The sequence below is a fragment of the Pseudophryne corroboree genome, chromosome 6 (genome assembly GCF_028390025.1).
Source record: "Pseudophryne corroboree isolate aPseCor3 chromosome 6, aPseCor3.hap2, whole genome shotgun sequence".
In the NCBI taxonomy this organism is placed as follows: Eukaryota; Metazoa; Chordata; class Amphibia; order Anura; family Myobatrachidae; genus Pseudophryne; species Pseudophryne corroboree.
The window spans coordinates 698141266-698154440 of NC_086449.1; the positions used below are offsets into that span (position 1 = coordinate 698141266).

A 13175-nucleotide genomic window follows, 5' to 3' on the forward strand; every position below is an offset into this window, starting at 1 on the left:
ACCATGGGGATTATACCAAAGCTCCCAAACGGGCGGGAGAGTGCGGATGACTCTGCAGCACCGAATGAGAGAACTCCAGGTCCTCCTCAGCCAGGGTATCAAATTTGTAGAATTTAGCAAACGTGTTTGCCCCTGACCAAGTAGCTGCTCGGCAAAGTTGTAAAGCCGAGACCCCTCGGGCAGCCGCCCAAGATGAGCCCACTTTCCGTGTGGAATGGGCTTTTACAGATTTTGGCTGTGGCAGGCCTGCCACAGAATGTGCAAGCTGAATTGTACTACAAATCCAACGAGTTAGAAGCAGGAGCACCCAGCTTGTTGGGTGCATACAGGATAAACAGCGAATCAGATTTTCTGACTCCAGCCGTCCTGGAAACATATATTTTCAGGGCCCTGACTACGTCCAGCAACTTGGAATCCTTCAAGTCCCTAGTAGCCGCAGGCACCACAATAGGCTGGTTTAAGTGAAAAGCTGAAACCACCTTAGGGAGAAATTGAGGACGAGTCCTCAATTCTGCCCTGTCCGTATGAAAAATTAGGTAAGGGCTTTTATAGGATAAAGCCGCCAATTCTGAGACACGCCTGGCTGAAGCCAGGGCTAACAGCATTACCACTTTCCATGTGAGATATTTTAAGTCCACAGTGGTGAGTGGTTCAAACCAATGTGATTTTAGGAATCCCAAAACTACATTGAGATCCCAAGGTGCCACTGGAGGCACAAAAGGAGGCTGTATATGCAGTACTCCCTTGACAAACGTCTGAACTTCAGGAACAGAAGCCAGTTCTTTTTGGAAGAATATTGACAGGGCCGAAATTTGAACCTTAATGGACCCTAATTTGAGGCCCATAGACAGTCCTGTTTGCAGGAAATGCAGGAAACGACCCAGTTGAAATTCCTCTGTAGGGGCCTTCCTGGCCTCGCACCACGCAACATATTTACGCCAAATACGGTGATAATGTTGTACGGTTACATCCTTCCTGGCTTTGATCAGGGTAGGGATGACTTCATCCGGAATGCCTTTTTCCTTCAGGATCCGGCGTTCAACCGCCATGCCGTCAAACGCAGCCGCGGTAAGTCTTGGAACAGACATGGTCCCTGCTGGAGCAGGTCCTTTCTTAGAGGTAGAGGCCACGGGTCTTCCGTGAGCATCTCTTGAATTTCCGGGTACCAAGTCCTTCTTGGCCAATCCGGAGCCACGAGTATAGTCTTTACTCCTCTCCTTCTTATGATTCTCAGTACTTTTGGTATGAGAGGAAGAGGAGGGAACACATACACTGACTGGTACACCCACGGTGTTACCAGAGCGTCCACAGCTATTGCCTGAGGGTCCCTTGACCTGGCGCAATATCTGTCCAGTTTTTTGTTGAGGCGGGACGCCATCATTTTTTTTTTTCCACCTTTGGTTTTTCCCAACAGTTCACAATCATGTGGAAGACTTCTGGGTGAAGTCCCCACTCCCCCGGGTGAAGATCGTGTCTGCTGAGGAAGTCTGCTTCCCAGTTGTCCACTCCCGGAATGAACACTGCTGACAGTGCTATCACATGATTCTCCGCCCAGCGAAGAATCCTTGCCACTTCCATCATTGCCCTCCTGCTTCTTGTGCCGCCCTGTCTGTTTACGTGGGCGACTGCTGTGATGTTGTCCGACTGGATCAACACCGGCTGACCCTGAAGCAGAGGTCTTGCCTGACTTAGGGCATTGTAAATGGCCCTTAGTTCCAGGATATTTATGTGAAGTGACGTTTACATGCTTGACCACAAGCCCTGAAAATTTCTTCCCTGTGTGACTGCTCCCCAGCCTCTCAGGCTGGCATCCGTGGTCACCAGGACCCAATCCTGAATGCCGAATCTGCGGCCCTCTAGGAGATGAGCACTCTGTAACCACCACAGGAGAGACACCCTTGTCCTTGGAGACAGGGTTATCCGCTGATGCATTTGAAGATGCGATCCGGACCATTTGTCCAGCAGATCCCACTGAAAAGTTCTTGCGTGGAATCTGCCGAATGGAATCGCTTCGTAAGAAGCCACCATCTTTCCCAGGACCCTTGTGCATTGATGTACTGACACTTGGCCTGGTCTTAGGAGGTTCCTGACTAGGTCGGATAACTCCTTGGCTTTCTCCTCCGGGAGAAACACCTTTTTCTGTACTGTGTCCAGAATCATCCCTAGGAACAGCAGACGTGTCGTCGGAATCAGCTGCGATTTTGGAATATTTAGAATCCATCCGTGCTGTCGTAGTACTACTTGAGATAGTGCTACTCCGACCTCTAACTGTTCTCTGGACCTTGCCCTTATCAGGAGATCGTCCAAGTAAGGGATAATTAAGACGCCTTTTCTTTGAAGAAGAATCATCATTTCGGCCATTACCTTGGTAAAGACCCGGGGTGCCGTGGACAATCCAAACGGCAGCGTCTGAAACTGATAGTGACAGTTCTGTACCACAAACCTGAGGTACCCTTGGTGAGAAGGGCAAATTGGGACATGGAGGTAAGCATCCTTGATGTCCAGAGACACCATATAGTCCCCTTCTTCCAGGTTCGCTATCACTGCTCTGAGTGACTCCATCTTGAACTTGAACCTTTTTATGTAAGTGTTCAAGGATTTCAGATTTAAAATGGGTCTCACCGAGCCGTCCGGCTTCGGTACCACAAACAGCGTGGAATAATACCCCTTTCCCTGTTGTAGGAGGGGTACCTTGATTATCACCTGCTGGGAATACAGCTTGTGAATGGCTTCCAATACCGCCTCCCTGTCGGGGGGAGACGTTGGTAAAGCAGACTTCAGGAACCGGCGAGGGGGAGACGTCTCGAATTCCAATTTGTACCCCTGAGATACTACCTGCAGGATCCAGGAGTCCACTTGCGAGTGAGCCCACTGCGCGCTGAAATTCTTGAGACGGGCCCCCATTTGTAAAGTGCTGACACTATCACGTAATTCTTTCCATAAGACCATCCAGTCAGGTGTCGACTCCCTAGGGGGTGACATCACTAACACAGGCAATTGCTCCGCCTCCACACCATTTTCCTCCTCATACATGTCGACACAACGTACCGACACACAGCACACACACAGGGAATGCTCTGATAGAGGACAGGACCCCACTAGCCCTTTGGGGAGACAGAGGGAGAGTTTGCCAGCACACACCAGAGCGCTATATATATATAGGGATAACCTTATATAAGTGTTTTTCCCTAATATAGCTGCTGTATATATTTATATGCCAATTTAGTGCCCCCCCTCTCTTGTTTTACCCTGTTTCTGTAGTGCAGGACTGCAGGGGAGAGTCAGGGAGCCTTCCTCCAACGGAGCTGTGAGGAAAAAATGGCGCCAGTGTGCTGAGGAGATAGGCTCCGCCCCTTTTTCGGCGGCCTTTCTCCCGCTTTTTTATGTAAAAATAGGCAGGGTTAAATACATCCATATAGCCCAGGAGCTATATGTGATGTATTTTTTGCCAAAAAAGGTGATTTTATTGCGTCTCAGGGCGCCCCCCCCCAGCGCCCTGCACCCTCAGTGACCGGAGTGTGAAGTGTGCTGAGAGCAATGGCGCACAGCTGCAGTGCTGTGCGCTACCTTATTGAAGACAGGACGTCTTCTGCCGCCGATTTTCCGGACCTCTTCCGTCTTCTGGCTCTGTAAGGGGGACGGCGGCGCGGCTCTGGGACCCATCCATGGCTGGGCCTGTGATCGTCCCTCTGGAGCTAATGTCCAGTAGCCTAAGAAGCCCAATCCACTCTGCACGCAGGTGAGTTCGCTTCTTCTCCCCTTAGTCCCTCGGTGCAGTGAGCCTGTTGCCAGCAGGTCTCACTGAAAATAAAAAACCTACTTTAAACTTTTACACTAAGCAGCTCAGGAGAGCCCCTTAGCCTGCACCCGTCTCGTTCGGGCACAAAAATCTAACTGAGGCTTGGAGGAGGGTCATAGGGGGAGGAGCCAGTGCACACCAGGTAGTCCTAAAGCTTTTTACTTTTGTGCCCAGTCTCCTGCGGAGCCGCTATTCCCCATGGTCCTTTCGGAGTCCCCAGCATCCACTAGGACGTTAGAGAAATGTGGCTTCTTTCTATTATGGGCCTACGGACATCTTGCGGCAATGACTCCTTCAATTCAAGATGATGCCCACAATGTAACTTTGGTTTCACCACTTGCCTGGCATGGTTGCATCAGATACGACCACACAATGTAGTGTTTTATCTGACCTGGTCGCACAGGATGCGAGCAGTCAGACAAACAGTGCTAGCAGCGGCAGGGAAGGGAAGGTCCCTCTGCCTCCCTGCACCCTCCCCACATTGCTGATCGGTCAGCACGGCAGGATCCCCCCTTCCCCAGTGGCTGCTGACAATAGCATCCGCTGGGGAAGTGTAAAACAATTGTGCTATTGAAATTTGCTCTGAATTTTATTCAATTAAATATGTGTATTGTTGTGACCTACTCATCTCATCTGTGACCTAAGCGCTATATGCTCTATTGTTTACATATCTATTTCTGGGTTTGAATAACCATTATTTGTTTAGCTGCTGTGCTGAACCTCCCCACCTAGCACCAGGAGTCTATTACCCTAGGGTAATTTCTCTTTCTTTGCCCGCCCACTTATCTATCAGACCCCTGTCTAAAGTATGGTGATGTGATTCAGCCACGGAGAGGGGGTACTGCTGGAGAAGTCAGGAACTTCTCTGCGGTAACCCGCTCTATGAATAGCACAAAGCAGGGAAAAGCCTTGCTAATCGCAAAATATGGCTTTTCTCAGCTCCAGGAAGACCCCTTGGGCCAAATGTAATAGAGTTTCAAAAAGTGAGAGATTTGGTAAGGTTTTGCTTTTTTTTTTATTTTATTTTTAAAGTGGCAATCAGTTACACAGCAAGATCAGCCTGGTTTTGCTGTGTAAATGATTGCCACTTTTAAAAAAAATACTGAAAAACCTTACCAAATCGCTCACTTTCTGAAACTCTCACTCTATTACATTTGGCCCATAGTCTTTTTCTCCTGGAGTCTGAGATCTCCTTACTTCCTGCGATAAAACTCTTTAGCACATGGGGCCTAATTCTGAGTTGATCGCAGCAGCAAATTTGTTAGCAGTTGGGCAAAACCATGTGCACTGCAGGGAGGGGGGGGGGGGCAGATATAACATATGCAGAGAGAGTTAGATTTGGGTGGGGTGTATTCAAACTAAAATCTAAATTGCAGTGTAAAAATAAAGCACCCAGTATTTACCCTGCACAGAAACAAAATAACCCACCCAAATCTAACTTTCTCTGCACATGTGCACTGCCTCCCCTGCAGTGCACATGGTTTTGCCCAATTGCTAACAAACTTGCTGCTGCGATCAACTCGGAATTAGGCCCATGGTGCCCATGCTACTTACTGGCTTGTAGAGAAGCACAAGTGGAGGAGAGGCTGAGGACACACAGATGCTGTGCACCTCTACACTGCCTATCTAATGCTGAGGCAGCCAGCGGCCCGGACCTAGCTCCCTACCCTGCACTCAACCTCTACCATCACATCTCTGTCTTCTCTTTCACTGACTTCCAGAGGGGTCTATTCATGAAGCAGTGAAAAGTGTGGAGAAGTGAGCTAGTGGAGAAGTTGCCCATGGCAACCAATCAGTTGCTACTTATAATTATATAGAATGTACTTTATAAATGCTACCTTAACACTGATTGGTTGCCATGGGCAACTTCTCTACTGGCTCACTTCTCCACTCTTCACTGCTGCATGAATAGACCCCAGAGTTAGGCTACATATATCGTTGCCATGTTTATCTTCCCAGTCTTCGTTATGACCACAGTGTGTAATAACACAATTTTCTCTAACGTCCTAAGTGGATGCTGGGACTCCGTAAGGACCATGGGGATTAGCGGCTCCGCAGGAGACTGGGCACAACTAAAGAAAGCTTTAGGACTACCTGGTGTGCACTGGCTCCTCCCACTAAGACCCTCCTCCAGACCTCAGTTAGATTTCTGTGCCCGGCTGAGCTGGATGCACACTAGGGGCTCTCCTGAGCACCTAGAAAGAAAGTATATTTAGGTTTTTTATTTTCAGTGAGATCTACTGGCAACAGACTCACTGCAGCGAGGGACTAAGGGGAGAAGAAGCGAACCTACCTAACAGGTGGTAGTTTGGGCTTCTTAGGCTACTGGACACCATTAGCTCCAGAGGGATCGACCGCAGGACCCGACCTTGGTGTTCGTTCCCGGAGCCACGCCGCCGTCCCCCTTACAGAGCCAGAAGCACGAAGAAGGTCCGGAAAATCGGCGGCAGAAGACTTTGGTCTTCACCAAGGTAGCGCACAGCACTGCAGCTGTGCGCCATTGCTCCTCATGTACACCTCACACTTCGGTCACTGATGGGTGCAGGGCGCTGGGGGGGGGGGCGCCCTGAGGGCAATAAATAACACCTTGGCTGGCAAAATATACATCATATATAGTCCCAGAGGCTATATAGATGTAAAATTACCCCTGCCAGTATCACAGAAAAAGCGGGAGAAAGTCCGCCGAAAAGGGGGCGGGGATTCTCCCTCAGCACACTGGCGCCATTTTCTCTTCACAGTGCAGCTGGAAGACAGCTCCCCAGGCTCTCCCCTGTAGTTTTCAGGCTCAAAGGGTTAAAAAGAGAGGGGGGGCACTAAATTTAGGCGCAATATATGTATACAAGCAGCTATTGGGGGAAAAATCACTCAGTTATAGTGTTAATCCCTGCATTATATAGCGCTCTGGTGTGTGCTGGCATACTCTCTCTCGGTCTCCCCAAAGGACTTTGTGGGGTCCTGTCCTCAGTCAGAGCATTCCCTGTGTGTGTGCGGTGTGTCGGTACGGCTGTGTCGACATGTTGGATGAGGAAGGTTACGTGGAGGCGGAGCAGAGGCCGATAAATGGGATGTCGCCCCCTGTGGGGCCGACACCAGAGTGGATGGATAGGTGGAAGGTATTAACCGACAGTGTCAACTCCTTACATAAAAGGCTGGATGACGTAACAGCTGTGGGACAGCCGGCTTCTCAGCCCGCGTCTGCCCAGGCGTCTCAAAGGCCATCAGGGGCTCAAAACAACGCCCGTTACCTCAGATGGCAGACACAGATGTCGACACGGAGTCTGACTCCAGTGTCGACGAGGTTGAGACATATACACAATCCACTAGGAACATCCGTTACATGATCTCGGCAATAAAAAATGTGTTACGCATTTTCTGACATAAACCCAAGTACCACATAAAAGGGGTTTTATTTTTGGGGAGAAAAAACAGCCACTGTTTTGTTCCCCCATCAGATGAATGAATGAAGTGTGTAAAGAAGCGTGGTTTCCCCCGATAAGAAACTGGTTATTTCTAAAAAGTTTCCCGCCAGAGGATAGGTCACGTTGGGAGATATCCCTTAGGGTGGATAAGGCGCTCACACGTTTGTCAAAAGGTGGCACTGCCGTCTTAGCATACGGCCACCTTGAAGGAACCTGCTGATAAAAAGCAGGAGGCGATCCTGAAGTCTGTATTTACACACTCAGGTTATATACTGAAACCTGCAATTGCCTCAGCATAAATAGTGCTGCTGCAGCGTGGTCTGACACCCTGTCAGATAATATTAATACGCTAAGACAGGGATAATAATATTTGCTAACATTGAGCATATTTAAGACGTTGTCTTATATATAAAGGATGCACAGAGGGATATTTGCCGGCTGGCATCCAGAATTAATGCAATGTCCATTCTGCCAGGAGGGTAGTAGAAACCCGGCAGTGGACAGGTGATGCTGCATTTAAAAGGCACATGGAGATTCTGCCTTATAAGGGTGAGGAATTGTTTGGGGATGGTCTCTGGGACCTCGTATCCACAGCAACAGCTGGGAAGAAAAATTTTTACCTCAGGTTTCCTCACAAAAGCCTAAAGAAAGCACCGTATTTTCAGGTACAGTCCTTTCGGCTTCAGAAAAGCAAGCGGGTCAAAGGCGCTTCCTTTCTGCACAGAGACAAGGGAAGAAGGAAAAAGCTGCACCAGTCAGCCAGTTCCAGGATCAAATATCTTCCCTCGCTTCCTCTGAGTCCACCGCATGACGCTGGGGCTCCACAGGTGGAGACAGGTGCGGTGCTGGCGCGTCTCGGGAACTGCAGGGATCAGTGGGCTTGCCCACAGGGGGATCCCTAGGTTCTGCAAGTAGTATCACAGGGATACAGGCTGGAGTTCGAGACGACTCCCCCTCGCCGTTGCCTCACATCAGCCTTGCCTGCTGCCCTCGGAGAAAGGTAGTACTGGCGGCAATTCACAAGCTGTACTTCCAGCAGGTGAAATCAAGGTACCCCTCTTTCAACAAGGCCGGGGTTACTATTCCAAAATGTTGTGGTACCGAAACCAGACGGTTCGGTGAGACCCATTCTAAAATTGAAATCCTTGAACACTTATATACGAAGGTTCAAGTTCAAAATGGAATCGCTCAGGGCGATTATTGCAAGCCTGGAAAATTTCAGGGTATCACTGGACATCAAGGATACTTACCTGCATGTCCCTATTTACCCTCGTCACCAGGTGTACCTCAAAATTGTGGTACAGGATTGTCATTACCAATTCCAGACGTTGCCGTTGGTCTGTCCCCGGCACCGAGGGTATTTACCAAGGTAATGGCCGAAGTACTTATCCCGTTCCTGGACGATCTCCTTATAAAGGCGAGGTCCAGGGAGCAGTTGTTCGTCGGAGTAGCACTATCTCGGGAAGTGCTACAACAGCACGGCTGGATTCTGAATATTCCAAAGTCACTGCTGGTTCCTACGACGCGTCTACTGTTCCTGGGTATGGTTCTGGACACAGAACAGGATAAAAAGGGTTTCTCCCGGAGGAGAAGTCCAAGGAGTTGGCGTCTCTAGACGGAGACCTCCTAATACAAATACAGGTATCGGTGCATCTATGCACGCGAGCCTTGGGAAACATGGTAGCTTCTTACGAAGAATTCCATTCGCCAAGTCCCATGCAAGGATCTTCCAGTGGGATCTGTTGGACAAGTGGTCCGGGTCGCATTCTCAGATGCATCGGCGGATAACCCTGTCTCCAAGGGCCAGGGTGTCGCTGTGGTAATGACTGCACATCTTCTAGGGGGCCGCAGATTCGGCATACAGGACTGGGTCCTGGTGACCACGGATGCCAGCCTTCAAGGCTGGGGGGCAGTCACACAGGGAAGAAACTTCCAAGGCCTATGGAAAAGTCAGGAGACTTCCCTACACATAAATGTTCTGGAACTTTGGGCCATTTGCAATGCCCTAAGTCAGGCTAGACCCCTGCTTCAACACCGGCCGGTGCTGATCCAGTCAGACAACATCACGGCGGTCGCTCATGTAAACCGACAGGGCGGCACAAGAAGCAGGATGGCGATGGCAGAAGCCACAAGGATTCTCTGATGGGCGGAAAATCATGTGTTAGCACTGTCAGCAGTGTTCATTCCCGGAGTGGACAACTGAGAACTTTCTCAGCAGACACGACCTCCACCCGAGAGAGTAGGGACTTCATCCAGAAGTCTTCCAAATGATTGTACACCGTGGGGTAAGGCCACAGGTGGACAGGATGGCGTCCCGCCTCAACAAAAAGCTACAAAGATATTGCGCCAGGTCAAGGGACCTTCAGGCGATAGCTGTAGACGCTCTGGTAACACCGTGGGTGTACCAGTCGGTGTATGTGTTCCCTTCTCTGCCTCTCATACCCAGGGTAATGAGAATAATAAGAAGGAGAGGAGTAAGAACTATACTCATTGGTCCGGGTGGCCAAGAAGAGCTTGGTACCCAGAACTCCAAGAAATGATCTCAGAGGACCCATGGCCTCTGCCCCTCAGACAGGACCTGCTGCAGCAGGGGGCCTGTCTGTTCCAAGACGTACCGCGGCTGCGTTTGACGGCATGGCGGTTGAACGCCGGATCCTGAAGGAAAAGGGCATTCCGGAGGAAGTTATCCCTACGCTATTTAAAGCTAGGAAGGAAGTGAACGCAAACCATTATCACCGCATATGGCGGTAATATGTTGCGTGCTGTGAGGCCAGTAAGGCCCAAAAGGAGGAATTTCAGCTAGGTCGTTTTCTGCACTTCCTACAAGTCAGAGGTGACTATGGGCCTAAAATTGGGTTCCATTAAGGTCCAGATTTCGGCTCTATCGATTTTCTTCCAAAATAGAACTGGCTTCACTGCCTGAAGTTCAGACTTTTGTTAAGGGAGTGCTGCATAGTCAGCCCCCGTTTGTGCCTCCAGTGCCACCGTGGGATCTCAACGTAGTGTTGGATTTCCTGAAGTCGCATTGAGTTGAGCCACTTAAATCCGTGGAGCTACAATACCTCACGTGGAAAGTGGTCATGCTGTGGGCCGTGGCGTCGGCCAGGCGTGTATCAGAATTGGCGGCTTTGTCATACAAATGCCCTTATCTGTATTCTATATGGATAAGGCGGAATTGAGGACTCGTTCCCAATTCCTTCCTAAGGTGGTATCAGTTTTTCATGTGAACCAACCTATTGTGGTGCCTGCGGCTACTTGGGACTTGGAGGATTCCAAGTTTTCTGGACGTAGTCAGGGCCCTGAAAAGTATATGTTTCCAGGTCGGCTGGAGTCAGGAAAACTGACTCGCTATTTATCCTGTATGCACCCAACAAGCTGGGTGCTCCTGCTTCTAAGCAGACTATTGCTCGCTGGATCTGTAGCACGATTCAACTTGCACATTCTGCGGCTGGAATGCCGCACCCTAAATCTGTGAAAGCCCATTCCACGAGGAAAGTGGGCTCTTCTTGGGCGGCTGCCCGAGGGGTCTCGGCTTTACAAATTTGCCGAGCTGTTACTTGGTCGGGTTAAAACACTCTTGCAAGAGTCTACAAGTTTGATACCCTGGCTGAGGAGGACCTAGAGTTTGCTCATTCGGTGCTGCAGAGTCATCCGCACTCTCCCGCCCGTTTGGGAGCTTTGGTATAATCCCCATGGTCCTTACGGAGTCCCAGCATCCACTTAGGACGTTAGAGAAAATAAGATTTTACTCACCGGTAAATCTATTTCTCGTAGTCCGTAGTGGATGCTGGGCGCCCATCCCAAGTGCGGATTGTCTGCAATACTTGTATATAGTTATTGCCTAACTAAAGGGTTATTGTTGAGCCATCTGTTGAGAGGCTCAGTTATATTTCATACTGTTAACTGGGTATAGTATCACGAGTTATACGGTGTGATTGGTGTGGCTGGTATGAGTCTTACCCGGGATTCAAAATCCTTCCTTATTGTGTCAGCTCTTCCGGGCACAGTATCCTAACTGAGGTCTGGAGGAGGGTCATAGAGGGAGGAGCCAGTGCACACCAGGTAGTCCTAAAGCTTTCTTTAGTTGTGCCCAGTCTCCTGCGGAGCCGCTAATCCCCATGGTCCTTACGGAGTCCCAGCATCCACTACGGACTACGAGAAATAGATTTACCGGTGAGTAAAATCTTATTATTTGATTTACCATATTGTGTTGCAAGACCTTCATACAGTCTAAGAATCTGTGCCCTAATACTGTTGTGATAGCTAATGTTTTTATGTGTATTTTCTCTCGAAGGGAATTTACTATTTGCCTGTTTCCAGCTTTGAAGTCCCAAGCATGGCTATACCATCATGGTTTTCCAGTGGTGATTACCGCGTAACTGTTGTCCTGAGCCACGGAGACCAGGAGATTGGATGCGCCAAAATCACGTTCTCCCTAGCTGGATCTTATATGCATTGGGAGTAAAGAGAAATCAATAAAGGAAAATGGGGACCATTTATTACAGACATAATGATCCAAAATTCTGTCACTTATTCCAGACATATAGAAGCCTGGGGGATGTAAATACTGTATATAATGAGATGTTTATCTTGTCTTTAAATAAATCACTCCCCCGTTTCATGAGACAGCCCTCACATAAAAGCCAAACCTGGCTTAGTGATAAACAAGATTATAATATTGCGTCTATAGTTTTATTGCAGATGTGTTAATAGCCATAAAGCACACAGGGCTGTGTCTTAAGAATTTAACCCTTTGCTGGCAGTAATAGTTGTAAATATTTTAAGAATAGAATGAGAGAATACATGAAGTAGATTATGACAGTTAGTGTTATGCTTCAGATAGGATTGGCGCCAAGCAATACTGTCATATTTGGAACGAGCACAGGGGGGGGGGGGGGGGTGTTGCTTCAACTTGATCAGTATTTTTTTGTTTTGTCAAGTCATTGTTTTCACAGATACAGTGACCCATGGTACACAGAACAATCCCCCTCTAATATTTGCTGCCTGTCTCCTTGGGAGGATTGAAGTGTGCCTTGCCTGCATGGGCGGAACATCCATTCATGCCGGGTTTCATCTTTATTCTTTACTTATAAATAATGATGTCACGTAGCAAACAAATAGCTTAATAAATCATTCTTACACAACTCTTACCATTTCTGTGTAATATATCTGTAATAAGTCCAGTAAGTTATTGCTGGAAAGAAATGAAATATGTGTAGCAGTGTCATATTGTATTTTATGGACTCGTATTAATTGTACCGTACACAAACAATAGCGCCGGGTCTCCACTTGTAAAAAACAGTGCTATATTAGGAGCTGCCATAAACATATTAGGTCATTGGAGATGGTATGGTTTCTCTTACTCAGTAGAGTCTTCCTCAGAGCCTCCTCAGTCATCCTCTTTTAAATGCCAACCTCAGCCCCCCCCATTACCTTATATGACAGTCCAGAGCCCCCCTCATGACCTTTATTTGCCAGCCCAGGACCCCCCTCATGACCATGTCTTACCCCCACCATTTAAGTACTCCTCTTCAACTACCAATCGGCCGTCAATATCTCTGCCTGGCTCCAATGAGTCTGTTTGCAGCCTTATCACACCAGCCACACCAGCGTGGCAGACTGGGGGTGGAGGAGTAGAAAAGGCCGGCCCAGCAGTACAGTCACCGGGCCACACTAAGGGGGTTATTCAGAGATGAACACAGATCGCTGCATACGCAGCCAGATCTGCATTCATCTCTGAACATGCTGGGGGCCGTCCAGCGCAGGGCAAGGCCGCCCGGCATGTGAGAGTCTGCCTCCCGATGCTCTGAAATCTAATCTAAGGTTAAAAACTGGGTTGCAAACCTCATTAGCAGCAGGGTCTTAATGACCCCCTAAGTGCCACCATCTCCTGAGGAATCTGGAAGCAGACGGGGGCCGGACTTCAGCAGTAGCAGGCTGCATTTGGCCCTCTGGCC

At 48.9% G+C, this 13175-nt stretch overlaps 1 protein-coding gene across 2 annotated transcripts in view; it reads left to right on the forward strand.

Moving 5' to 3' along the window:
* Positions 1-12362, forward strand: part of GM2A (ganglioside GM2 activator) — a 70041-nt gene extending 57679 nt beyond the window's left edge. For both annotated transcript variants that reach the window (XM_063928328.1, XM_063928327.1), the window contains one exon: positions 11513-12362. In XM_063928328.1, coding sequence (XP_063784398.1) covers positions 11513-11683 — 171 coding nt within the window. In that variant the 3' untranslated portion in view covers positions 11684-12362. The remainder of the gene's footprint in view (positions 1-11512) is intronic.
* The last annotated feature ends 813 nt before the right edge of the window (positions 12363-13175 follow it).